Source organism: Phalacrocorax carbo, chromosome 1 (genome assembly GCF_963921805.1).
Source record: "Phalacrocorax carbo chromosome 1, bPhaCar2.1, whole genome shotgun sequence".
Classification (NCBI taxonomy): Eukaryota; Metazoa; Chordata; class Aves; order Suliformes; family Phalacrocoracidae; genus Phalacrocorax; species Phalacrocorax carbo.
In genome coordinates, this window is record NC_087513.1 from 92127734 (window position 1) to 92154693 (window position 26960).

The 26960-nt window shown below is 46.6% G+C and overlaps 2 protein-coding genes across 7 annotated transcripts in view; one reads left to right on the forward strand and one right to left on the reverse strand.

The window, feature by feature from the left end:
• Nucleotides 1-12782, forward strand: part of CFAP44 (cilia and flagella associated protein 44) — a 49296-nt gene extending 36514 nt beyond the window's left edge. The window contains exons 26-35 of the mRNA XM_064466604.1: nt 1525-2028; nt 3485-3688; nt 4116-4311; nt 5290-5400; nt 6899-7029; nt 8153-8269; nt 9214-9415; nt 10110-10270; nt 11680-11814; nt 12349-12782. Coding sequence (XP_064322674.1) covers nt 1525-2028; nt 3485-3688; nt 4116-4311; nt 5290-5400; nt 6899-7029; nt 8153-8269; nt 9214-9415; nt 10110-10270; nt 11680-11814; nt 12349-12627 — 2040 coding nt within the window. The 3' untranslated portion in view covers nt 12628-12782. The remainder of the gene's footprint in view (nt 1-1524; nt 2029-3484; nt 3689-4115; nt 4312-5289; nt 5401-6898; nt 7030-8152; nt 8270-9213; nt 9416-10109; nt 10271-11679; nt 11815-12348) is intronic.
• Nucleotides 12783-14110: 1328 nt separating this feature from the next.
• Nucleotides 14111-26960, reverse strand: part of BOC (BOC cell adhesion associated, oncogene regulated) — a 56837-nt gene continuing 43987 nt past the window's right edge. For 3 of the 6 annotated variants that reach the window (XM_064466647.1, XM_064466622.1, XM_064466630.1), the window contains 12 exons: nt 26002-26393; nt 23389-23551; nt 22375-22485; nt 20933-21139; nt 19926-20107; nt 18686-18791; nt 18370-18492; nt 17453-17674; nt 16807-17033; nt 16137-16216; nt 15340-15533; nt 14111-14818 (listed from right to left, as the gene is read on the reverse strand). In XM_064466647.1, coding sequence (XP_064322717.1) covers nt 14634-14818; nt 15340-15533; nt 16137-16216; nt 16807-17033; nt 17453-17674; nt 18370-18492; nt 18686-18791; nt 19926-20107; nt 20933-21139; nt 22375-22485; nt 23389-23551; nt 26002-26393 — 2192 coding nt within the window. In that variant the 3' untranslated portion in view covers nt 14111-14633. The remainder of the gene's footprint in view (nt 14819-15339; nt 15534-16136; nt 16217-16806; nt 17034-17452; nt 17675-18369; nt 18493-18685; nt 18792-19925; nt 20108-20932; nt 21140-22374; nt 22486-23388; nt 23552-26001; nt 26394-26960) is intronic. The other 3 variants (XM_064466660.1, XM_064466650.1, XM_064466639.1) reach the window with 3 other exon arrangements.

A 26960-nucleotide genomic window follows, 5' to 3' on the forward strand; every position in this document is an offset into this window, starting at 1 on the left:
CAGCACTCCAGGTGTGAACTCGCCAGCGCTGAGGAGGGATCACCTCCCTCAACCTGTGGCAACACTACCTAATGCAGTCCAGGATGCTGTTAGCCCTCTTTGCCACAAGGGCACATTGCTGGCTCATGGTCCACTTGGTGTCCACCAAGACACCCAGGTTCTTTTCTGCAGAACTCCTTTACAGCTGGTGAGCCCCTGGCATGTACTGCTGCATGGGGTTGTTCCTCCCCAGAAGCAGGGCTTTGCACTTCCACTTGTTGAACTTTATGAGGTTGCTGTCAGCCTGTTTCTCCAGCCTGTCCCTCCGGACAGCAGCACAACCCTCTGGTGTGTCAGCCGCTCCCCCCAGTTTTGTGTTATCAGCAGACTGAGGGCACGCTCTGCCCCATCATCCAGATAATTAATGATGTCAGACAGAATTATTGCTACTGAATTCTGAATATAGAATTATTACTGAGGTCTGCCTACAGGCCAAGCAAGATGCAAGCAAGTTATTACAAATAGGTTTTGCTGCACTTGGCTGGTTAATACCCACGCCTTGCATCTGATATAAGTGCCACTTTTCAGATTAGTGGATCTTCATCTTGAGTCAGAGAAAAAATACTCAGCTGATGCCAAAATTTTCTGAGTTGACTTTGGGACTCTGGATTGCTGGAAGGCCTGGAGAGAATTTGCCTGGAGAGAAATATAGTGGCTTTTATGAAATCCAGAAGCATCTGACAGAATATTACTTTCTTGCTCTTAATACTGCTATCTACTATACTTCGAAAACTCAGAACTTTGCTCCACTTCTAACCACCTGCAGAAGTTGTGATTTCAGCTTCACTATCACTTATATGAAAGACAAGAATCTCATCTGCCTTTCAGAACCTACATTTGTGAAGAACTGCTTCAGAATCTTTGAGGTTATATAACAGCTTTGTTTCAATGACTATGTCAAAGAAGCCTAAATTTCTGTACAGCTGTGTGTTTGGTAGTGTGTACAGTAAAGGTCCTCTCATGTATATTCTTTTGTGTTGCCTTCTTTACAAAATACTCAGGACATCTAATTTTCTTTTTGTTAGTGTATTATTTGTACTATTTGCTTGAAAAGAGGGCCATATATCAAAGCTGAGATACTCTCTGTATTTAATGAAAGACAGCCCAAATGTCTAATCCTCTAAAACCCACATATTATTTTCACAGCCTCTGTCTCCTTTCTTGCACTGCTTCAACATTTCATGTCAAGAAGCTCACAGTTAAGTCAGAAACTGAGAGAATGGGGAATCCTCATTTCCCTTCTTACACCCTTGCTATTTGCTGTGAAGGAGAGGAAGAGAGCTGGTTCCAAAGATTTTAAAACCACAGACTGAAAGACAGCTGTTTAAAAATGCTAACGTGTGGAGAAGGTACAGAAAAGAAAGCTAGTGTAGAAAGAAGGAAAGTCAGTGTAACAAGCCTCTTAAACATTGTTTGTGTTCGGAAAGACTACACACTATGTAAGTGTTCCTGGGGAATCCTACCAAAATTGTTTTGCCTTTGCAGATCCATAAGAGGAAAGTGAACATGAACAAAGAGATCATGTCTTTGCGGGATCTCAAGGTTTCTATTATTGATAAGATCAAGGGTTTAGTACAAGAATTGGAATCCATACAGACAGCCTTGGATTTATCAGAACGTCTCCCTCTTCCCCTGATCCCTCAGTTATACCCAGATGAGGTTCCAGAAAAAAAATTTGAGTATGACAGTGACATCCTCCTGAAGTTCAAGGATGAGCAGGAGGCCAAGGCAAAGCTCCAGGAACAATTGGAAGGGTCTCCCTCATCTTGTGCATTTAGGCATGGGTTTCTTCGAGCTCCTTCCCTTAAAGAGATTGACCCCATGGCACAGGCTGCAGGTGCACGCCCGATGAAAATAGCATCATCTGTGGTCACAGAACAGCGAAAGGTTTTTGAAATCAAGAAAGCAGAGCCAACGGAAATGGAACTGGAAATTTTAAAGCGGGAGAAGATTAAAAACCTATACTTGCAGGAGACCTTGATTAAAAAGGTAGGAAATCAAGTGTCTTTTTTTTTTTTTTTCCAGCTTGAACAATACCACTCGATGAGAAATAAAACCAAAACCCCTTCTGTCCCAGGATTGCAGCTACTCTTGCCATTCTGAAGTTCAGGAAAACACTATCTGGTGCAGATTTACAGTGTAAATCAATATAAATCTGATGGATTTATATATTTTATATTTATATAATTATATTTATATATTGAATACTGTGACCTGTATGCTGGCTATTATCACTTGAAAAACAGATCTTAGATTTCTAATTGATTGTTCTATGAAATATGAGCTTAGTGGCCAAAAAAGACAAGTAAAATGTTTGAAATCACTTGAAAATTGATGAAGAGGAAAAGAAGGAGCATCAATACAACTTTGTAGATTCATTATGTTCTCAGCTCTTAAGTAACTGTAGTCCTGACCCTTTGGCCTCAAAAATGATTTTGCAGAATTAGAAAAGGTACAAAAGAGAGTAAACAAAATGCTTAGTTGTGGAAAATCTTGTTTAAAAGGCACATCTAAATGGATAAAGTATCTTTGGCCCGGAAAAGGAACAGCAAAGGGTTGAGGCAGAAGTGATAAAATTATGGATAGCATAGAAAAGGAGAGTGGGAATCACCTCTTGAAAGAAGCAGAAATATCACATGAAATGCTCATGTAGAAAGCTTGAAACATGCAAATGAAAATAGCTTTCATAACCAATAACTAAGCTTTGGAACTTAACGTTAGGATGTGGGGGAAGCTATAATTTGGTAAAGTCTGGAAGAAAAATCCATTCAAAGCTGTTGAACGCAAATGCACAACTTCAAGCTCATGATGTCCCTAAGTCAGAGTTTAGGAGGGTATAGAAAGGAGCATGCCAGAGGCGTACCACTTGTTCAGTTGTTTGCTCCGATTCTTACCATCTTTAAATTCTCCTGTTGGCCATTGACTCCTTGCTGTACCCCAACAGACACACCCTTGTGTTCATGTGTGTGAAGGTTTTGAGAGAATAGCCAAATGGTGCTGTGACCATCAGATATGTATAAGTTCATGTTGGCAGCTGCTAGTATGGATTTAACTGTAAATGTCTGAAGGGAGAGCTGGCAGATATTCTGAAAAAAGTCTGTCAAGGCAGAAGACTTATTTATTGCTGCATCTGGGATTGTTCCATAAACTACTTCAGGCTGCTGTAAAACATTCTCTGAAGAGTAAAATACTTCTGAGGTGGAGTGGGATGCAGTGAAACATTCCTGTGAAGCCCTCGTGATTCTTTTACTATTGTGCTGAGAACGAAGACACATTTGGGCTTAACTTTGTCTAAGTACTTCAGTAATCCATAGTAAATAGTACGGGCAAGTTGTTGATTCAGCAGGGAGAATTTTTCCCTTCTGCTCCTTTCTCCAGCTTTACATGTTTAGCTCCACTCCTAATACTTTCCCTGTTTCTCATTTGCCTCTCTCATGTGCTCCAGATCAATGCACTGGTGATCAGCTTCGATGCTGAACTTCGCTTTCTGCGGCATAAGAAACTGAAGTTGGATGTGCAGATGAAAAACGCTGACCTGCGCTACATCACGTGGTATGAAGAGCTGCTTATCCTAAAGAACCTTGAGAAACATGAGAACTTTCTCCAGGGGCATGTTAACACCCTCATCAGTGAGCAGGAGGCTATGAAAGTAAGTAGGCCATGTGTCTCTGGATTTATCAGTACCTCTAGTGCATGGCTTGAAACAAAAGCAAGCCATAAAGTAAATGGTGGCTGTCTCTTGGCTTCATTTTAGCACTGATACAGAGTCTAGTACTAAATTTTATAAAACAAGAAACTCTTGCTGATCAACCTAGGATGTTTGCTTTTAACTTCCAATAATTTACCTTTTCATAGCCTTAACAGCTCTATTTGAATAGATACTCCATGATGTGGAATCGGTGACAAATCACACGCTTAAGTTTAAGAACATACTTCCAGGATTTGCTTGATTGGAGAGTGCAGGTTTTAAAGAGAGAAAGTCAAATTTTGCATTCCTGGATCTTCACAGATATATCGTATATACACACGCATGTGGGCTGTACCTTTTAACTGAAGTAGTATTTTTGTTTGTTTAGTCAAAATTGAACAGCTACCTTGCACAGATGGAGGATAGAAAGTGTGAGATTGTAAAGCTCCAGGAATGTGAGAAAGCTCTTTATGCCAACTTCCAAGCATCCCTCGGAGAAAACAACGAATTTGCCCATTTTCTCACCAAGGTTCTGGGGAAGAAAATCAAGTGTGTGGAAAATAAAGAAGTCAGAAGAGAAACAGGTTGGAGATACTGTTCTTTTTGTTTTATGGATTTGTTACACATACGTCTGTGTGGTCAAGTAAATATCTCTCAGTCTAGATGGAGCCCCATGGCACACACAGCACTGAACTTGGTTCAAAAAACCATAGATCAGATGTACCCAGATTTGTTTATATACCAACCCACGTTCTGTGGCAGCCATTTTGAATTATAACAATGGTGTAATTCAGTTTCTGACATGACTGTATTTGGTCTGGTGACAGCTCCTGCAAGTTACTTCCTGTAAGTCAATACTGAGGACTGATAATTGGTATGAAGAAGGGGCAAAGCTTTAAATAGCTGCTTCCTATGCTGTTCCAATGGGAGCTATGGATAAGTGATTAGTCTGCCACATTCATGACATTCTCCTTTAATCTGTCCATTGACTAATGAGAGATCATAGACCTAGTCTGCAATCACCTATTAGTCATAGGACTAAACACATTATGAAAGGATTTCATTTATCGCAGTGAGTTGGTTTTAACCTGTTCGCTAGGCAAGCTTACCAAGCTAAAATACTTGTGTTCTCTCTCTGACTTGGCTTTTGATTTCAAATGGGACATAATTAGCAAAAAGCGCAGACCACAGTGATGCTTTTGTTGGCAGCTTTGTGCCTCTGTGTGTTTTGCTTGGTTGATTGATCACCATAGTAGAATGGTAAACCTACAGGGTTCAAATTCCTAGCACACATAAAGAGAGGAAACATTCTTGAAGGAAGTCCCAAAAATGTGTCTATGCATTTGCCACTGCTACGTGATCTCTCTCCCTCAGGGTTTTTGTTTTGTTTTTCCTTTTTGTGAAATTATCAAATCAACACAATAGGCACAAGGTGCCTGGATCCATGTATTACCAGGGTGAACTTTCGTGGATTGTTGGGATTGTGTTCTCCAGCGGATTGGCATAATGCTAGTGGGTCTGGGGGTGTTCTGCAAGCCAGCCATACTGTCCGTTTCTTCCAGATGAAGACGATGAGAATGAAGAGGAGAATGATGAAGAATCTGGCTTGGGGATTGATGAAGAAAAATCTGGATCTGAAGATGAAGTCTTTGATGACTCTGTTTGCCCAAAGAGTACCTAAGCCATCATTTCCTTGGGTTGACTGCTTGTTTAGCTTTAGGGGCAGTACTGTGTGTTTGAAAAGGAAACACAGAATTTTTCATTAGTCACTGCATATTAATGCCATTAAGTGCCAAAATGTGTGTACACCTCCTGAGTGCAGCATTTCTCCCCAGGAAATATCAATGAAGATACTGAAACCGCTGGTAGTATAGGGTACCCTAATTAAACAGTTTGGAAAAATAATAAAACTTAGCTAAGCACTAAGAATTAATTATTTTGTGTAAAGAACCATTCACCATTTCACGGCTGTTTTCTGGAGAGAAAAGGCTCTTCAGGAGTGGAGCTGGAGCGAGGCTGTAGCTGCCCTCTGGAAATCTGCTGCCTGGCCTAGCTGGATCCCTGTTCAGGGAAGTTCTGTGGGGACCCTACCGTGGTGTTAAATTAAGCTCTTTGTTACCACCTCGTGGATTTATGCAACAATTGCCCATTGCTAGGCTGCTCTCTTATGAGATCTGCAAAGTTAGGAGCTTTACTTTGCAAAACCCTCTTCATTCATTCATTCATTTAACAAAGGCAAGCAAATCCCCCGTCCTTTTTCTTCTGTATAAGTTTAACCAGTTTAGGGTGTTGGGATTTTTTAAAGAAAACTTTGAGTGGTATGTCGATGACCAGGTAACAACACTGCTATATTTTTAGTTAGAACTTAACAACAAATTACTTGATCATATTGTTTTTTAAATTGGATTTTACCATCATTTTCACAAATTGAATTTTTTATTAACTCCTAATCCATCTCCTTTTTCAATGAAATGTCAGGAAGAAATGAAGAGGATCTTTACTTTTTCTTGGGAAAGGCCAAATTACTAATTTAATGGGGAAATTGCATTAGCCTCTTCGTATTTGTCTCTTTACGTGTAATTTGCCTTGCCTTTATTGGACTCCTTTTTTTTTTTTTCAATTGTGCCCACTGCTTTGGGTTGATAATGCTGGCTTGATTAATATGACTGAAATCACTGTTAGAAATTCCTTACCATGAAACAAATAAAACAGGTCCTGTGAACCACAGCTTCGTTTACAAATAGAGCTATAAATGATCCCTACAGCAAGTTCATAATTTATAGTGAAGGGTGCTATGGATAAACAGCTACATGGTCATGTAATTGAAGATTATACTGTAACATGTATTAATTATTGGGACTGTGTTACTTACCAAAACTAACTTTTGAGCACTTGGCTTTAATATTGACTTTGATGCATTTAGTTACTTCTGGAAACAAACTGTCTTGACTGAATGTAAAGGAAAAAAGATCCATTCAAGACATTCAGCCCCTCACGGAGGAACGTGGCCCATGTGGTTTAGGTGTAAGGAAGCTCTAGGGAACCAAGACCATGGTCTTACTATGAGGAATGCTGGGCAGTGTGCGCAGTAGGAGAATCTACTAGCTCAAGCCTGTAAGTATAGTACAGTCATAATGAAACTAAGCTGTTCTTTGACTCTTTCCTTCCCAGACTGCAATGAGGCACTATTCCGAAACACCATCCAGCTCCGGCAGAAGCGGTTAGACATTGAGAAAGCTTTAACAGAGGAGAAGAAAGTTGCTGCTAACCTCAGAAAGAAATATAATGCCTTGGCCAAAAAGGTGTTGTAGTGTTTTCTTCTCAGCAAGCATCAGCTTGCTCCTCTACAGTGAAAATATTGTGCTGGTGATTTTGGCTAAGATTTAAAAAAAAAAATTCTAACTCTCTGAGAGGCCTCGGGTTGGGTAGAGGTATCTGTGGTAGCACAGAGGCAGGAGGCAGCGCAACATGGGTCACCTGTGCCCCTGAAAAGGGTAAATCAAGGTGGTCTGCCCTTAGCTGCTATGGGGCTGGATCCAGGTTTTAGGTCCAGTTCCCTCCCAGCTGCCTAACCATCATGCAGCAGCAGAAACTGGATTCTCTGGCTCAGATGCAACCCCTGATGTAGCCTGGCCTGTCCTCTGTGCATGTATATGGGGATGGAGAGAGATTAAAGAATCCTATCCTAACGCAAATGCAGGTTAAAATAAATGCATAAAAATGCTACTCTTCCAACTATTTCTTTTTGCTCTTTGTCATAGTAATCACTGAATAAACTCACTTGGTGCAAGTTTTCCTTATAGCTTTTTTGAGGTCCTGCATTCATCAAGACATTTGATTTATATTAATTCAAAAATATCTTTATTTGAAGGGTTATCCGGGATAGAGAGAGTTCTGCCAAGATAACATTATGCAAGTCTTGCTTTTATTGTGTCTCAAAAACATTCCATCAAATATGCTAAACTTACAACATTTTTTGTTTAGTTTTTAAAGGCTTTCCTAAGTGCCAGCTGCCACATATTCACCCTGGGGTCTGACATTTGAGTCTGAATTGTTTCTTTCTCATGCAGAATCAATAAGCATTTCCAGGCATAACAGAATAAAAAATATCTTGCAGGCTCTGTAGGCCCAGAAGAGTTTTAGGCACTGAACAAAGCAGCTGTCTCTTGATACATACAGGGCTTCTCTACTAAGGAGACATTTATGAGTGTACATCTGTACAGAGGTATTCAGGATAGGATCTTGCTTGAACGTGTAGATGAGCCTCGTGTTTGCCTATGAAATTAATCTATTATAGTATGTAAAAAGAGCATTTTCTTCTATACTTCTTTCCCTTTGGATCGGGGACTCCAACACAGAACCTTGCTGCCTTATGTATTTGAGTACCACAGGATTTTTGTTTATGCACAATTTGTGTTTCTGCAGGCAAAAGTAGTGGCAGTCAGTCTGGACACCGCAGAGAGGGAGCTGGAGACCTTTCAGTGGGAAAAGCAGCAGAGATTGAATGAACTATATGTAGTCGTTCCTTTGAAACTCCATCAGGTAATTCAAGATGTGCATCTGCAGGTGCAGAATGGCCTATGTGCATCAAAACAATGGTGTTGCTGTTCTTTGGGGCCCTTAGTTCCTGATTCACCATCATCTCCAGAGAGTGAAGTGCCATTAATTAAACTTCATGCTGCTATTTCTTCTAGATTTTTTTTTTCTCCTTCTCTACTTTTATACTGACAGAAAAGAGGTAAGGACAGGCAGGTTGGCCCATTGCTGAAGTGTGCATAGTCTTCAAGTGTGTTATAGGTTTGGCATGGAATTTTCCTTCAGGTCCATACCTACTGATAGTCTCCTGGGAAAAAAAACCCCGACAAAAAAAAAAACCCAAACCAAAAGTGCCCCAAACTATTGAAACTAATGGGAGTTTTGCCCAATTCAAGAATGCTGGATTGGGTGCAATGCATTTGTCTACACAGATGTTAGCACAGGGATGATAAGTAGAAAATGAAAAGCAAATCTCAAGCCAATACTGCTATTTCCCCTGGGCTGAATCTTGTCCTCAGAGAGAGAAGATAGGCTTCTGCTTGTTCTGGCTCATACACCTCTAAGGCAAGCTCAGCTCTCTCCATTTGTTCTATCTTCCTTCCTTAAAAGGTTGGTAATAATGACAGAAGAGTCTACGGCCTGACTGTGCAACACCACAGCTCCCAGGTCATTCAAAAGCACAGAGAGTCGGTAGGCAGTCCTTCACTCTCCTTTTGTTCCAGGTGCTATAGAAGGGTAGACAGCTTTATATGCAGGCTCTCATCACAGCTCTGAGTTGTCTTTGAGCTTTGCTGAGTGGTAGTGATTCACTGGCCCAAAGTGCGAGAGTCGTGCCCACCCTTACTATTACCTCACTCATTAGTTCTCTAACCTCACACATTTGTTATCCAGAGAGATCACCAGCACCCTTAATAAGTAACATCAGCCTTGCTTATGGCTGTTTCTTGCAGGTGGAGTACTTGGTTAATGGGGAGATGCCCAGTGACTTCTCCCAGGCTTTGGTATTTACCAACCAGTCCTTAGAGTATCTGCAGAAGAGAATCGTGGACCTACATAATGAAAAGATAATGCAAAGAGAGATCTATAAGAAGGCCCAGGAGCAACATAAGCAGCTTGTCCAGGACAAAAAGGAGATGGAGATAAAGATTCGACGTGAGTAACAGAGCCTCTGAACAGCACAGAATACTAATGCTCATTCTGTGGGTGTGGGTAACTCACCAGATGTCTGTCTTTACACTCACCCAGATGTCACAGCTGGTTACTGCAGAAAATAAAGCAGAAAGAGCAGATTGAGTGGACTGTTTTGATGAAGTAGTGGTACTTCTCCAGCACTGCAGAAGCATTAGACTGTTAAATAATTTGGGAAGTTAGTATAAGGAGAGTTGACTGAGGTGAGACACTGGAAGTCAGGACACACAGTTGCTATTTCTGGCTGTAAACCAGAACTACTAGGAAAAAAGTACTTTCCCGAAAGCCACATAAGCTTTTTTTGGCAATTTCTTCCTCTGTAATGTACGAAGAACGAAACAAGCCCTATTCACCACACTTACTGTCCCAAGGACCAGACCCAAAGATGTGCCTAGCACTGCCAAACCTTCAGAGGCCCTATATGACCTTTGGTGTGGGAGTGGCTTGCTAGGACTGGCTTAGAGTGTGGCTTAGTGACCACACAGGCGTGGTCATGGGCAAGGACAAACAGCAGTCTTCAGCTCTGTGTGGTTTTGTGTGAATTATTTAGTACAGAGCAAATACCAAAGAATTCAGACAAAAATCTGGGGCCAAGACAGAAATTCGTATGGTCCAAAGAAAGACAGTTCTGCCATTTGTGCCATGCCCTTTTTGGTAGGGCTGGAGGAGAAGTGCAATCATCTGATGATGAAGAAGTTTGGCCGGCTGGTTGATTTTGAAGCAGTTCAAGCACACTCTGAGAATATACGCATGGAAGAGTTGGAAGTGCAAATAATGGAGAAAGAATATGCACACTCGCAGGAGCTCAAAGAGTGGGAGGTAAGGAGCAGGAAAAGGAGGAAGATGTGTGTTATGACAATCTGTTAAGGCTTCATTTCCCTGGGGCTGATTCATTACACTAAAATCTTTTGTGAACATGTTCATGATTAGTTTTTTTTTTTCCACTTGTCATTAATAGACCATAATGTCCAACTCCCATTTCCCATCATCATTCCTACCTCTGCTCCAGGTGCTGCTACACATCCTGTTTTCTTGTGGAGGTAGTCGATGACCTGCTTGTTTTACTTTCCTCAAATGCAGCCTTCTGGTTCAACCCCTATGTGAAGTTCTTCTCGAGTGCTTTCCTTTGGTTTCAGCTGGCATTCAGCACCTACTGCCTCCTCCCACCGCCTTTGGTGATGAACTATTTGACTACAGGGTGGCCCTGGCTCATGCCTGGTACGCTAGTCTGTGCAGTCTGAAAAGTGCCCGTCTCCATCTGGCGGGCCTGAGACTCCGCTACCGTGGTGCATGCAGGCAGCACCCTTATGCTGCCCTTACAGAATGCTGTCATTTTCTGCCTTTTAAAAATATATAGAGAAAAATTAGAAAACATTCAGGGGAGGATCACAAAACATCCAGAAAAATCTCTGAGGAAGTATCTCTCTTTGACTTAAGAGTTTTCTGGTTTTTTGTTTTGTTTTTTTTTTTCCCTGAGCAGTAACGCATCAGCACCTTTATACTTACATCTAATATGTTTTGTGATTTCTGCTTTTTCCTGTTCGTGTCGGTTAGCAAAAGATTCTGGCCTTAGCCTTGCTAGTGGGTATTCAGTGCACCTTAGGGAAGTTAGTCTGGTATGCTTCAACACCGCACAGATCTAGAGCTGCCTCAAGACTTTTCTAAATGGTGTCTGCAAGGACACAGGTAGGCTTGTAATGAACTGTCCTGGCCGCTACTTGCATGTTTGTGCAGCATGACACATTTCCAAGAAAGCAGAGTGGTCAAAAAGATTTGCAGTTCCGTGCTTTCCTGGTTGTCCTGTGTTTGTAGCTGAGCAAAGAACTCCTGTCCTCCCTCTAGGTTTGGATATGAGAGCCAAAGCTCAAAGTGGAAATTCATAGCCGTAGCCTTCTTGGTTCCTCTTCCATGCTGGCTTCTGGCAGGTGTAGAAACCAGCTTAATACCTAGTGCAGGAAGTACCATGTACCTGATTGTTGTCTCTTTCCTACACTTTTGCCTAACTGCTTTACCTAAATACTTAGGCATTTGCAATATTAAAAAAAAGGAAAGAAAAAAAAAAGAAAAAGACCAATTGCCCTAAAGGTACTGTGGGATCAGTTGGTGTATGCAGGATCAGTCTGTTGTTTATCTCCCTTCTGTGACACTTAGGTTGCGCCAAGCACTTTTTTCCCACTTCACACTTTTTGTCCTTTCTCATCCCAGCTTAACCTTTTATATCTTTCTAGGAAAGAATCTTGGACCTGCGGCAGCAGCTAATGAAGCTAACCAGGGAAAACACCAGCAAGCTGCAACAGCTGAACCTGTTCTGCCTTGAAAAGCAGCAGCTTGAAACTAAGCTGGCTTCGCTAAAGAATGATCTGGTGAGCCTTTTAGGCACTGTACTGCATGCAGGGTTGGGACTAGTCAGAAATGGGTAAGGGATCAGCTGGCCCTTGCCAGCCCTCTGCTCTCCCATCCTGCTCTGCGGGCAGCTGTTCAGGCTGAAACCGCCCTGTGGCACAGGCTGAATGGCTGCTCCGGGTCTTGTAGGAAGGGATATGAAAGAGCTGATCCTGAAGTAGCCCATGCCTTAGCTTCTCTGCTAATTTCTTGCTTAGCTTACTTAGTTTCTAACTAGAAAACATCTTGCAGCAGGTCAAAACTACTCTTTTGTTACATGGAAGCAGCCAAACGAATTGAAGTGTTCTTTGCTCTGCGTTAGGGAATAAGGCAGCCACCTGTGACAGTCTCGGTTAGTGGTCCCTCACTCTGACTTCCAAGTAGTTCTGACCAAGGAGCAGCAAAGTCACAAAGCTGTCCTGCCTCTTGGAAAGCTTCACTCTCCTGCTTGAAATAAATGTCCACCATTCATTCTTGCATGATTTATAGAAGGTTTTTTTCCCCCCTCCTTACAGGGAGTAGAATTTCAGGACCCCCGAACTACCAACATCAAAGAGAAGGCCAGGCTGGAATCACGGCTGAAGCACATGGCTCATGACACAGCCCTCCTACGAGAAGAAATCAATCTTCTAAGGAGAAAAGATGGGTGCTTAAGAGAAGAACTCGCTTATCTTAGCAGAAAAGACAGATGCTGCTTTCTACAGACTTTATCACCACAGGACTCTGAGACACCAACTGAAACGTTCCCTGTTCTTACACCAGAAACAGTAACTAACACTCCAAGTGTCCCTTAAAAGTGGGCATGGTTAACTGTGGCAGTAGTAATACCTGGGAGCATGAAATGAATTGCTTTGGCTATACAGGGGTTTGGTTGTAAAGGGTTGTTTTTGTTTCCCCTATCAAAATATGACTGTAGTGACAGATAAGGAATAAAAAAGTGCAAACACAACCAGTAAATGCTGTTAGCAGTCCGCTGCAGAGATTTGCACTGGGCAGATGCCGTGTGTGTGTACACATGTGTATGTCTGTTCTTCAAAACGGGGGCCGGATGTGAGAGTTTTGCATGGGCAGCTATAGGTTTGGTGCCTGCGTTGTTGAAAATTACTAGAAGAGGTCTGCCTTAAGGGTGGGGTTTGTTATTTGCTGAACATCCTAGCAGCAATGGCAGTTCTCTGCTAACTGAGCCAGTTAGAGCCAAGGGAAGTGCTGTTTGTTTGGTGAAAGCAAAGGGACCTTTCCCCTGAGGGCCTACGGTGCTCAGACTGGTATGGAGCCAAGCAAAGCCTTTCCCACTTGCCTCTGCACTGTAGCAGTGGGAAACTGTGCTATAGTGCAGGATGTGGTGTTTACCTGGCACAAGGAGGGTACAGCAAATGCAAAGTCAGCCTGTAATTCCCCTGGCTTGCACCCGCCTGACCAGAGTGAAAGACAGACAGGCTCTGTCTGGTTTCAGGTTTTATTCTCTTTTATTTTCCTCCAGGCATTCAGTATGGTGGCAGCGCGTGATCATTCACAGCACTTACCCCATCTTACTGTGAAGACTTCCTTCAGCCCCAAAGCGGAGGGGTTGTGTTGCACCATTCTTCCAGGGCACAGTTTCTGAGAGCGCTCAGGGAGGCTCAAGGTTTTTTGCTAGTTTTTAATTAAACAGACTGAACAACCCACAGCTGCTCTTGCTCTTCCTCACCGCTCCCTGCCTTTTGCCACTGGTCTTCGCACACCAGGCAGAGGAGTGTTCGGCAAGGCTCCAACCGTATCCCAACCAGGCACAGGACCTGCCCCTGCTGGCCCCAGCACAGCCAAACGAAGGGCATCTGTGCTGCCTGCCTCCTCGGTGGGGCTTTGGGAAGCTGCTGAGCATCTGCTCTTTCCTGAAGGGGAAAAAAAAACAACCCCGCCCTTATCCACTGGCCTGGATCCTGAAAGATTGTGAAGCTGGAAAACCACAGGATATGGGGGGTGGGGAATAAGGAAACAAAATTTGCAGAGATTTGGGTGTCTGCCTCTCCCCACCACCAAACTCGTGTCTGTCCTTGGAGATGAACAAAACCTTCCTGTAGCTGTGCTCTTCCCTAGCAGGTCTGTGTCACTTAACTGGCACAGGTAGCAGCTGTCCCTCCTGAGCTCAGCATTGAGAAGATTCACATGGGTGGCTATCTGGAAAATTACAACTGCAGGAAAACATCACCTTTCCCCAGGTGTCTCGCTTGCTGTGTGTCTGCGAGGTAGAAGGAGTGTGTTCATTTTGTGGGAGGATTTAGCATACAGCCAGTCACGGAAAAGACTAAAGCCTTTATTTCACGTGTTAAAGCATGGGTTTATCTTTACAGGTACGCGGCTGCAGATGGCGTGTATGTGAAGGGTTGTTTAAGTTGATCAGGCAGAGTGCATAACTCCAGTCCGTTTACAGGAGCGTGTTCCTGGGACAAGCCTTCCTGTGGGGGAGAGGAAAAGACCTTTTTGATAGCATTGTCTTTCGTGAAGCCCTCACTGCAAGAGGGTGCCAGATCTTGGTGTGGTGGCAGCTCTGTTTGGCCCCATGTCCTGCGACATCTCTCGTGCTGCTGTTTCAATCTTGTGCTCTGACGGACAGCCCGGTGCCACGGATAGCTGCTGCTTTGCTCCTTGGGCCCTCCCGTGACCTCGCTGCGGATGCCTTCTGTCTCCGTAGCATTATAAAAGGCACATATACATCTATATACAAGTGCATAAATATATAAATAAGGGTGTTATACAAAAATAAATACCCATTCTCTTTTTTCTCTTTAGAATAAGTCTTTTGCAAAAGGCAGCTTGGTCCCTAGCTAGTAGGAGAATGAGTCTCTAAGGGCCTCAGCGGTGGTGGGCTGCTGTTCAGATGTCTTGGTAGGTCCTGACCCAAAGGTGTGATCACTGCGTTTGGGGGATGGAGATCTCCTCTGGACTGGCAGCAATCTAGTCGTTCTACCTCTTCAACTGGCACTAGGCCTAGGCAGCAAGGGCTTCCTGGAAGGGAAAGGAGCAAGAAACGATTACAACGCGTACAGAAATGAGAGATGCTGTGGGAGCTTTCTAGTCACCAGTCCACTTTGCGAGGATAGGTGCTCTCATCAAAGAGGACGAACTGCATTCTGAAAGTCCTGGCTTTGTGGGATTTTGATCCTGTCCTACAGGTGGGTCAGGTCTGAGGGAGATGGATTCACATAATTTTTCAGGGACCTTGCCATTTTACTGGAGATCTGGAAAATGCAAAATTAAGAAGGACTGAAGGACAGCGTCTCTGCAACTGGATGTGGGTATGCGCCCTTCCGGCAGCATACAGCTCAAGCTTTTGGAGAAAAGAGACATCTCCTCTAAAACTGCCTAAGGCCACGTACAGGCCCCAGCTGCTACTGTGGCCTTTCTGTGCCGTTCTAGACAGTGTTAAAACTGTCCTTGCACCGCAGAAGCTCTACAGAGCAATTTCCCTTCAAGATCAGCCTAAAATGCTGAGATGAAGCAAACACTGGGTTTCCCAGACCACTGACCTTGGTGGAACAGGGGATCCCGTCGACTATCCAGGCTAGGGCCTCCCACTTTGCTGCCCATTACTGGATGATGGAGGCCAACAAAGTGCTCCTGGAGGTGAGGACAGTCATCTTGTGGCTGAAGAAGCTGATGAGTGGAGTCATCTGGGAGACTGTAGAGGAAAGAGCTGTCTTCTGTTCTTGAGTTGGGCAATCTGGGGAGGCAGACAAAGAGCTTTAGTGCTATTCACAAATCTTTCCTCCTTGAAAGCTATGACCTCTGTAATGTCTCAGCCAGCTGCATCAATGCAAGGACACAAAGCCTTCCTAAATGAGGGGAAGAGCAGAAATTGGGATGTACTTGTGGGATGGGAATGATGTGATGGGGCCTGGTATCCACGATTCCACATCTAGCAAGAGCCACAGGAACTGGGAGGAGTAGTGCCTCCTGGGGAGCATGGGAATAATGTCCTGGCATCTGAACAGCGAGACACAAAGCACCTGCAATTGGGCCCTGGCCAGATTGCGGGGCAGCTGTTTCTCAGCATCCAGTCATAGATGTTAGCTTCTCATTCAGAAGCAGGGGGAAGAAAAGGCGGGCCATCTCTAAAATTAATTTATCTCTCCCCTCAAACCATAAGAGGAATAAGCTGTACAAAGAGAATTTAGACCAAGAAGGCCTAGTGCTGGAGCATGGATTTGTTTCCCAAGTCAATTGTGACAGATGGGAGTGTGCTGAGGGCAAGCTTTTGGGAGTGTGTAGTCTTGTGGGTCCCACTGGCTTGTTCCACTCTTCCCCTCCGCAAGCCAGGACTCACCTGGAGGGCTGGTAGTCTTGCTGGGTGTTCCCGTTTTGCAGCACTCTCGCCTGCAGCAAGGCGTTGGTCTCCTCGTGTGACTGGAAGGAGAAAGAAGGGTTCTCAGCAGAGCAACGCCACACAGCAGTGTTAAGAGGCAGGTGCTGATCTGGGAGCCAGAGCTGTGGGGCAGACTGGTGAAGCTCTTATGACAGAAGGCAGAGAAAGCTGAAACTGTTTCTTTTGCTACAGAGTGGAACTGAGCACTGAAAAACTCACTTCACACTTACTGCTGAACCAGTGGCGGATGATAACCAATTTATAGTCTCAGCTGTGGCACTGCCTTGGCCTGCGTTACTATTTACACACAGAGTCCTCGACACTGTCAGTCCCTGTGAGCTTTGCTCAGAAGACACAGGAACCGTTCCCATAAGAGTAGCCTTTGCTCACTGCCTCCTCCATACTTGGAGCCACTGCCCCAAGAAACCACCTCTGCACCAGTGTTTTGGAGACCTTCCTGTTCCTCCTATGTTTCAGACTCCACTGCAAAGGCGAAATCTCTTTTAAGAAGCCAGTCTTGCCACTTCCACGTGCTGCAAAGGATGCCAGGCATGTCTGGAGAAGCCCTTTCACTGCAACCACAGCCTCCAGCTCATGTCAAACCAAGTGTCAACTACAGGTGTGGACATACCTGTGGCACTTCATCTGGGCTGTAATCTCGGGGCTTGGTGCCTGCGCAGCCCACTCCTGCAGCAGGGCAGAGGCCATTCAGGTGTGCCCCGTTGGCATAGGGCTGCCCGTTAACATAGGGATGTCCATTGGCACGAGGAGCGGAGATCCCCCTCAGAGGCACCATGGTGTACTGGCAGGATGATACCAGCAGCCCAGCTCCTGGGAAGCCCATGTCGATAGTTTGCTCTGTAGAGGGAAGAAAAAGGAAGTTTGAGGCCAAAAACAGAGGTAAAGTTGAGTTTTTGAAGCTCAGCAGGGATAATATCAGGCTGCCCTACCAGGCAGCTGTTTTGGCACCCAAAGCACCCTTGAAGACAAATGGTGGAGAGGGGGCCTACATGAATGAAAAAGGAGCACCCCTTCCCACCCACTGTAGTCCCAGGGTTCCTTCTCGGCAAGGTAAGCAGGACAAGGGACAAATGGTGGCCTTCGTATATAGGGTTCCACCTATAGGAACCTTTATAGGTTTCCACAGGACATTTAGAATTTGCCCTCTGCCCACCCTTTCCCTGCCTCCCAGATTGTGCAACCCTCACATTTTGGGTGTTTGACCCCACTACCACAGAGCATATCTTGGAAATCAGGCCTCAAGAAAGAACCCTTACTCTGCTTGGACCAAGCTCTCCAAAGGCAAAAGGGGATGAAGGCCACAATGAGGAGTACGATAGAGCCCAGCACGACGCCTACAATCAAGTATGGCAAGTCGCTGGAACGGGCCACCATGGCTCCTGTCCCGAGGCCGCTGTGCCCACCACTGAGTGGGGGTTGCTGCTGGGGGGGCACTGTTGAGGGTGGAAGACGACCTGGCAGACCAAGAGACTTCCGAGCTGTGAAGGGAAAATAGAGAGGGAGAGAGAGAACACGTATTAGATACAGACAAGGCAGATGGAAGAGCTCCAGGATGTCTACACTGTTGTGGAGTGAACAGAATTCTACAGTGGCTTTAAAGAAGTGCTCCTGGATGACAGAGGATTTCGTAGGCTGATGCATATTGCAGTGCAGACAAATCCTTTGTGCTTGTCTTACAGAGCTGCCAAGCTCTTGGGCTGCTAAGACAAAAGGAAAAAGGAAAATAGCTTCTCTAAAACACCCACTTGGACTTAATGCTGTTCCTATCATGACAGGGCAGCTGCTTGGAAGACAACACAGGACCTTCTTATAACCAAACACAGGAGTTCAGAACAGCAAGGGAAAGTTAGCCCTTCTGGTTCCAGTCAGCGTCTACATGACACTTAGGAAAACAAAAGGTAACTACGACTCTGAGGGAAACGGCGATGGACTCTGCACAAGGGGTCTGAGTACTGGTATGGGTATATACACATATTGAGCAACAGCATCAAAAAAACCTATGCCTCTCTTCTCCCCATTGCTGCCTCCATCTCCTTGCCTGAGCCTGGATGACACACTGTCAGGCAAGGCTGGTACCTGCCTTGCTATGCTCTGACAGCTGTCAGGCAGGGAAGGCAGCAGGCAGGGAAGGCAGCAGGCTGCACCCCCAGAGTCACTCCGCGAAGCTGGTTACCTTTGGTTTCACAGATCATCACGTTGCTGAACTCGCTTTCACCACCCTCGTTGAAGCACTGCATCTTAATGTCATACGAGGTCTCTGGCTGCAGGTGGCTGATGGAGTGCCAGTAGCGATCTCCTGTGGAGGGAACACACACGCGGTGCCGTTAGCTTCCTCGGGGAACAGGCAGCCAGCCCAGCTCTGCAGCAGTGCTAGGTAAAGCAGGCCTGGACAGCAGCAGTCTTGTGCCTTTTGAGCACAGGGCTCCTTCTGGCCAAGTACTCTTCCAGGGGGAACCAACAGCTGGGACCAGCCTCCCACTGTCTCCTACCTTCCACCACATCCTTCTTGTAGTCGCTGTCATTGTCACTGTCAGTGGGGCGGTAGTAGATGTAAAAACCATGGATGGGAGTATTGTTGTTGCTGGCTGGGATATACTGCAGAGAATGGGACAGAGAGCAGAAATTAGCAGAGATGCCTGTGCTCCATATTGTACTAGGTGAGGAGCAGTGCGGATAAATGGGATGGGACAGGAGGAAGACCCAGCAGGAGGATCTTCCTTGCATTGCCACTGGTTTGCACAGTAAGGGCTTCCTTCCAAGAGCTCAGTGCTGTTTTAATCTCTCACACCTCACTTCTCTCAGGTAACAGATGAGCTGCAAGTCTGGTCCTGTCACCTCAAGCATCCAGTACTCTTCTCCCTCCCAGCAGCCACAGCCAATGCTTCAGAGAAAAAATTCCTCAGCAACAGTGACTCAGCTGGGCAAGGACAAGCACATCTTCACCTTGACTCCAGTGGGCTCATGGCTTCGAGACAAACTGCATCGTGCCACAAACCAGTGAATGCAGAACTCTCATGTTTCTGAAGACATGTCTGTTTCTCCCCCACCCAGGGCAGTACAGTCGAGCTCCAAGTGTTCTTGCTGTCTTTCACCCAGTATTTTATCAGCTACCATTTGTGTTTAAATGAACAGCAGTGCCCATCCTGCCCTGTAGCAATTTCTGGCTAGAAGAAGCTGGGAGAGAGGAGGACAATGTGTCCCTCCGAGTAACCTCTAAGCCATTGGTAACTCTTGGATCTGGGCTTGTGATCCAAAACATCCTGCCCACTCCTGAAAGACCTGTGGCGTGGACTGCTGTAAATGATTATCAGCACTTAGGACTGCTACTCAGCAAGTGAGAGTGAAGGACATACCTGCTGGAAATGACTGGGACAGACAGAGGTGCTAATGATTTCCAGGAATTTGGCCAGGGGAGCAGGCAGCCGCCCCGTGTGCTGTTGAACTGTGCTTGTTGAACAAAATGGTCAAGACCCTGAGGTTATCCCCTGAAATGCCTCCTGTGTACAATGTTGGATTCAGATGAAGAGGGTTTCCTATGCTCTCTGACTTCCCCATTCTATGTGTCCCAAGCCCAGCCCTCCTTTGCTGGAGGGAGCCATTGGATCCCAGATCCATTCGTGCTGCTGACAGGCTCCAGCATGGTAACTTGGAAGATGCGTAAGCTGGGCAAGTAGCATCCGGATGCCTGCTTCCTACACATTCAGAGATCTCCGCCCCTACAAACCTTACCATCCACTTCAGCATGATGGTGGTCTCATTGATGGCATCTGTGAAGGTGATATATGGCCCGGCCACAGGGCGCTCGTAGACTCGGTTGCTGTACCCAGACACTACATATGGCCGAGACGCTGCACTGGGCTCGCTCTCCCCCAGAATGTTCAGTGCCCGGACACGGAATTTATATGATGTGCCTAGGGGAAAAAAGGGAAATAAAAGAGTTGCAGAGATTGGAGTCTTCCAAGACTTCTACTGTAAGCACAGGCTTGACTGTGGAGAGGGGCTACATCTTCTCCAGATGGCAGAGAGCCTGCGGAGAGGTTTTGATTGAAGTACAAACACTGAATGGCCAGATTTCAGCCATATGCTAGATGGAGCCTGCTTTTATTTGCCTTCCCCAATTGCTGTCTGGATGGTCTAGAGGTCAGGAAGCAGTTCTGGAGGATGTGGAGGTGGATTCAGAGATGCCTGAGCGTATGTCCTGACCCAAAAGCAGGCATGGGAAGGCGTCCTTCCTCTACAACATGGAAATTAAGTACATAAGCAGGAGTTAAAAGCTCAAAGCTGGAATAATTTTTACCCAAACACCATTTTACTGATCTTTAAGTTGGGATAGATATGTTGCCTTTTTAAGCTGTTGAGCTCAGCGATGCTGCCTTTTCTTGTGTGAAGTGCAACGGTAATTGTGTGCCCACCTGCCTTGCCTGTGGCTAAGGAAAGTTCTGTCCTGTCTAGTAAATGGCAAAACCAAATGCGTTTAGTAACTACATCCTGCAATACAGAAAAGCATGCACAAGCCTCCCTGAGGGAGGTCAAATCTATGCTGGTCTTTGCAGCTGGAGAAATTGGAGAAGCATCTGCAGCTTTTCCCCACGTGTCTAAGGCTGGAGCTGGGGAGGCTTTGTTTTGCTCGCACATGCCAGGGCTAAGCATGACGTGACAGATGGCTGACCATCCCGCAGGGACCGCACAGCTTTCCTGCAGACCTCCAGGAAGGACAGAGGAGAACACCTGCCTACCTTTCTCCAGGTCTGGGATTTCCACAGAGAGGCGAGAGGGAGGAATGTCACTGGTGGCCAGGACCCAGTCTCCCAGCTTCTTCAGTTTCTTATATTCCACACGGAAAGACTGGATGGGGAACCCACCATTCCCACGTGGGATCCAGGTCACGTACACAGATGTCTCTGATGCCATAGAGATGGTTGGACGGTCTGGTGCCTCCGGAGCTGCAAGGGGCACAGAAGGACATCAGGACATGAAACACACTCCTCTCGCCCTGTCTGGAGGATCCTGTAGCTCAGAGGTGTGTGGGTGAAGGACTGCCTGCACTGCACCCACCCACATGCTCTTTAAGTTCTAAACGCTCTCTTCTTTCTGCCTCTTCATTAGAGCTGGGACCCCCAAATCCTCACTCCCTTCAGTTTGTGCCCTGCAAACATCTTTTACTTCTGCTTGCATCTTGCTCCTTTTCCACTCGTGACTCAAGTAGGATGAGACAAGGTTTGAGGTGTGGACACCCATCACATCAGGGAGAGGTGTGAGGGGTGTGGATGCAGGGCTGGAGACAGAGCAAAAGGCCTGGCTGATGTGGAGGCAGTGAGCAGGGGGAGACTGACACTGGGGACAGGTGAGTGCAGGAGACAAAAACAGGAGAGATTGAGAAGAACCAGCTGAGGTGCAAATAGGGGAAAGTTCTGAACTGTAGAAATGTAATTTGATAGGAAAACAATCAAAAGATGGGAGGGAAAGAGACGAACAGGGCTGTGGAGGTGAAAGAAAGGCAACGCATGAATGAGTGTAGGGGATTGAAGGAGGGAACTTCATGGGAAGGATAAGGATTGAAGAAGAGAATTTCACAGAAAGCATAATAGCACTGGTGAATAATAGTAATGGCAGACACAAGGTACGAAACAATGAATTGGTTTAACCAGTAAGGAACTGATGTTCCTCCAGTGCAGCAAAATACGAAAACGGAGCACCCTCCACCCCTAGAACAGGCACTAACTGCCCCTTGTCAGGGCTTGGCTGAGCAAGGAGGATGCCAGGACCTGCAAAGACTTGGTTGCCCTTTCTCCCTCGCACTCCCCCAGTGCCCACTGGTGCACAACAGCTTGTTGGGCCCGTGCACCACACATTTGCAGACCCCGCACCAGGGCTTTCTGAACCCTCCATATGAAACTCAGCAAGAGACAGAGGGTTTCTGACAAGCCCTTGCATTAGTGCTGGGGACGGGCAGTGGGATCAGCCTGCTCTCCTCAGACAGACTGCCTGCCAAGCGCCGTAGCAGGGGTGTCTGAGAAGGACCTCTCCTCTTCAGGAGCTAGAGACCACCCATCCAGCTTTACACAGTCTGATTTTACCTGGTGGAGACTTCAACCCCAGCGTGGCCTGGCCACTGCCACCCACAAGACACCCAGCACTCCTCGCCCTCCCTCCTTGCTCAGTTTAGAGAGGCCCTTACGGGACAGACGGCTGTTGTCGGACTGGTTACTGCTCTGAGTGCTTGTGCCTGGGTCGTCCCTCTGGATTTGCTGCTCTTTGCTGGCAACAATCTCTGGTTTGGGGCGCCGGCCTGTGCAGAAGGGAGAGGTGGCATCAGTGACACAGAGACACGACTTAGAGTTAATTTTTACGGTGACAAGCAAAGAAAATATTCCCAGCCACAATGCCAAGTTAAGTACTCTCGGGACTCAAATGGCCCTAGGGGTTCAAAGCACTTAACCTGCAGGCAGGAACTAAAGCTAAAGAGGCAGGTTTGTTAAACTGTTAACAGGTCCCCCTCGTATTTAATTTTCTAAGACTTTTAATTGGTGTTCTTGCAATGTTGCTAGATTTCTGCCTGAGAAGGCATTAATTAGCACAAGATGGGGGCGTGAAGGAAGATGTGAGCAAGTCCAGCACCGTGGGGAAGGTCGCTGCTACAAAGGGAATGCCATTCCCCTCACCTGCTGGGGACAAGAAAAGCAGCCAGGGGACAGGGGGACTTAGTGCAGACATTTGGAACATCCTTTTAGTGACAAAGACAGCTCAGCACCAAGCAGACTGCATGGGAAGGCTTGGAGTTTCCTGTAGTGCAGGACAAGCTTTTAAGGACAGATTACACAAACACCCGTCACGAACAACCCCCACAGGCTGATCCTGCCTCCAGGCAGAGGATGGATTAAATGACCTTTTGACATCCCCACCAGACCTATTTTCTACGGTTCTGCAGGTGTCCAACTGAGACACCGAGGGAGGAAGGGACTTACTCCAATCAGGCAGAGAGGAAGACCTGATTTTCCCCATCCCATTTCAATCCCACCCTCCACTTTCCCTTCTGACAGTCGCCCAAAGCTGAAGGCAGATGGGTTTCCAGAGCAGAAACAGCCCCTTTGTCCTAAGGCTGGTGCCTGTACCTTGGGGCTGGGGCAGGACACCTCCAAGGGACCCTCCCCTAACTCAGAGCAAAACACCCAGGGAAAGGTTTGATCTTTACCAGTCCGGAAGGTCACCATGGCCGTCTGTCCCTCGCCGGCACAGTTGTGAGCAGCCATCTCCACCTCGTAGAGGCTCCCGGGGTCCAGCCTGGTGAGGGTCAGCCGGTGCTGTGAGGCTGGGACATCCCTTACTGCCCAGCTGTCTGAGGCGTTGGTGACCTGCTGAGAGACCAACACAGGCATTGCAGAGCTGGGGGAGGCTGGGCTTCTTGCCTGCACTGAGCTCAGAAACTTTCATTAAAGGCTGTGTATCGACCAGGGCTACCTTCCTGGCCCAGAGGCTAGTTCTCTGCCTGCAAAGGAGGAAGTTGTTTCCACCCTGATTTTCCAAAGGTGAAGAATTCAGGTATAAGCAGGACAAGTCACCAACTACCAGGATGTTTTCTTGACCCCAGAGGTTCACTCAGCCCCATTTTGTCCACTGGTCCCTTCTGATACCACTGCCTCTCAACGCATGTAAACCTCTGGAGCAGGCGTGCCCACAAAAGGCAGCATTAGCCAGAGGCTCGAGCTGCTTTAGGAGCCAAATCTCTCCTTCAACCCAGCTGCTGAACTGCTCATTTAGACGCTGGGTATTTCCATGGGATGAGGTACCAGGACACCACTTTGGTCAACTGGACCTACATCATTTGAGTAACGCCTTCTTATCCAGTCTTATCCAGCCTCATGGCTGGCATTTTCTGGCTGAAATGAGGGACTGTAATGTTTGAGCACAGGTTTCCGCAGGGAAGAGACTGTGTATGGCCATGGCCCCCAGACAGGCTTGGAAACAGAGTTTTTTGCTGATGCCCTGATGACCCAGGCAGAGGGGAAGGGAAGGTAGGACCTTCCTCCTTCTCCCCAGCTGCAAGGATAATATTTTTGCAGGCAAATATGCAGGACACTGAAGTGACCCGGTGCCGAAAGGACCCCTAGCAATGCAGGCAATGCAACAAAACGGAAATGCCAGGACTCTGCTGTATCATTCATCTTCTCCAAGCGTTTGACACTGACTGATTAATGCCTGCCTCATTTTATTTTTATTCTTGAGCCCGCAGAGTTGTGAGGCAAGGGAGCGGAACCCTAAAGACTGCTAATATCCAGGAAAGAAAAAAGAGGAATTCTTAAGAAACAAAGATAATGGCTGTGTGGCATCTGATTGCTTACAGGCTGCTGAGTTTTTAGGGGCAGTGTAAGAGCAGGGAAAAAGAGACATCCATGAATGTTTTCCAGAGGAGAAGCAGACCCTTGCCCAGTACAAATGTAAGCCTCCTGTCAGTAGGTTTTACTTTCCTTATAACCATCTTTCACACAAAGAGCCTTTTCTTTTGTTGCTGAATTGATTCCTTCCCTCTCCGCACACATGCTTTTCCAGTCAGAGATGTCAAACCCAGATCATTATATAACTTGATCCTAAGGATCTCTGATAGAAAGAGACTCTTTCTAAACAAGTTTAAGGGTTATTGGGACTAATTCCTTTCCACACAATCCTTAAGCATCCCAAGAAAGTCTCCAGCTGAGAATTTGGACTACCCTGAAAACATATTACTGCAAACTGCAGTGACCCACGGTGACCTCCACTGCCCTACAGCCCCTTCCAGGTGAAGTGCTGAAAAACAAATAAAATATGGACAAACTCCAGCCTGCAAGTTAAGATTGCATGCAGACTTGGTAGTTACATGATACACCATTGGGGGACAAATCTCTTCTTGGCAGACCACGAGAGCCAATAGTCTGGTGAGGCTTTTGGGTTTAAGCTTGCCCTATTGTGTTCTAGTGTTGGCTTCTTCTGCCTTTGTTTCAAAGGGCTCTTTAAAGAGATGGTTAGCTGAAACCCTCAGCTTAAGTTTTGTTTAGAAAGAAACCAAGGATGTGTAGGGATTATAACAGCCTCCTATTACAGCACATTTTTACAAAATCAGACAATTTCAGGTAAATAGATACATATATTCACATATAACTGAAAGTGGTGTCTTGCAGTGGCTGGGAATCCAGAACATGCCAGGTCTGGAATGTACTCAAATCCCAGAGTAAAACCTGCCTCTCTACTTCAACTCCCTGCTTACCTAAAGGAAATACAAGCAGCAAGGAGATAAACTCAAGCCCCTTTTTTCCCCACTTATCCCCAGCAAAATGGGAAGAGATGCTCTACACCTCAAAAGCAGAATTTTTACCTCAACAATGCTTCACTATTTAGAGAAACTGCCGGGCTACAGCTCTGCCTGTGCTCTGCTTGTGGTGTTGAGAATCAGGAGCCCTTGGGCTCAAGAAGGGCTTGGCAGTGCACTGTGTGCTCCCACTGTGCCACCAACCAAGAGGCATGCTCAAGAGGGCACTGCCTTTCAGCTTCCAGAATAAAACCAGTGGTTGAGGACCTTCCCAGCAGGTTCAGCACAGCTATGGCAGCTTTCTGCTGGCTCCTCACAGTCACTGACTGAGGGTGCTTCAGTGCTGCTGAGCAGGGCAGGACCATGCAGCAGAGAGAGGCTGCTGCTCTGGGTCCTGCAGCCCAAGCCTTTCAAGGCAGAGGTGCAGCCTGTACTCATCACACCTCAACAGGCTGAGGCTGCAGCTGAGGAGGACCCACCAACCAGCGCCACCAGTGAGCGATGGGTGCCCCTGCCCCAACGCACCTGCTCACGAGGTGTGAAAACGTGCAGTGAGGCCACCAGCCCGCCTGTGGAATGGCGCAGAGGAAAGATGGGAGCAGGGCGAGACAGCGATACCTTGCGATGCTTCACCACATAATAGAGGATGGGGGTTCTGCTGTCAGGCCGGGGTCTCCACACCAGATCATAGCTGTCCGTCTTGGATGTCCGGGGAGAACTGAGGATGATGGGGGCCTCGGCTGGAGACACCAGCTCCCTGTTGTCTTCACACTGTGGAGATGCTGCCAATGGGGTTGTCTCAGGCTTTGGCAGTCCAGCTTTATCCAGGGACAGCTTTAAGGCACTGTCCCTGGGAGGTGGTGTGGGAGGCTGAGCTGAGCCCAGCTGGGCACCTCGCCCAGGGTGGAGTGTAGCTCCTGAAAGGCAAGATGTTGAGGCAGGGTAAATGCCCATCCCAGTCTGTAGTGAAGGGAGAGCTATGAGCCTCTTGAACCACTCAGAAGACTGGCACTGTACAGCAAAGGTACCTTAGCGGTATCAGATCCCAGGCAGTGTTCCCTGCTGTGCCACTCAAAAAGGTGTTGGCAACCATCTCTCCTTCTGCTATAAACCTAACACACCTCACTGGGGCCTCTCTGAGAACAGGCCTCGGGCACATGGGGCTTCCTCCCTCTCTGGAGGGCCTCTTACCCTGGACAAGTTCAGCGAGGTCCAAGGAATCAGGTGGTACCTCTCTTACCCCAGGTGAATCCCCCACATCAGTGTTTATGCTCTTGCTCAGTGCGAGCTCAGAGGCAGAGCTGAGTAAGCCATGGGGTAAGGCACTACAGCCAGACCTCTGATGCCTCTCATGTAGAGAAAGTTCAAGTATACATGCATGGCACTGCACTTAGAAGCAAAACCGCTACCATCTGTTCTTACAGGGAGATATGGAGATCCCAGTCATAAAAGCACTCAAAGTGTAGGGTAAAAGTGAGGGAGGG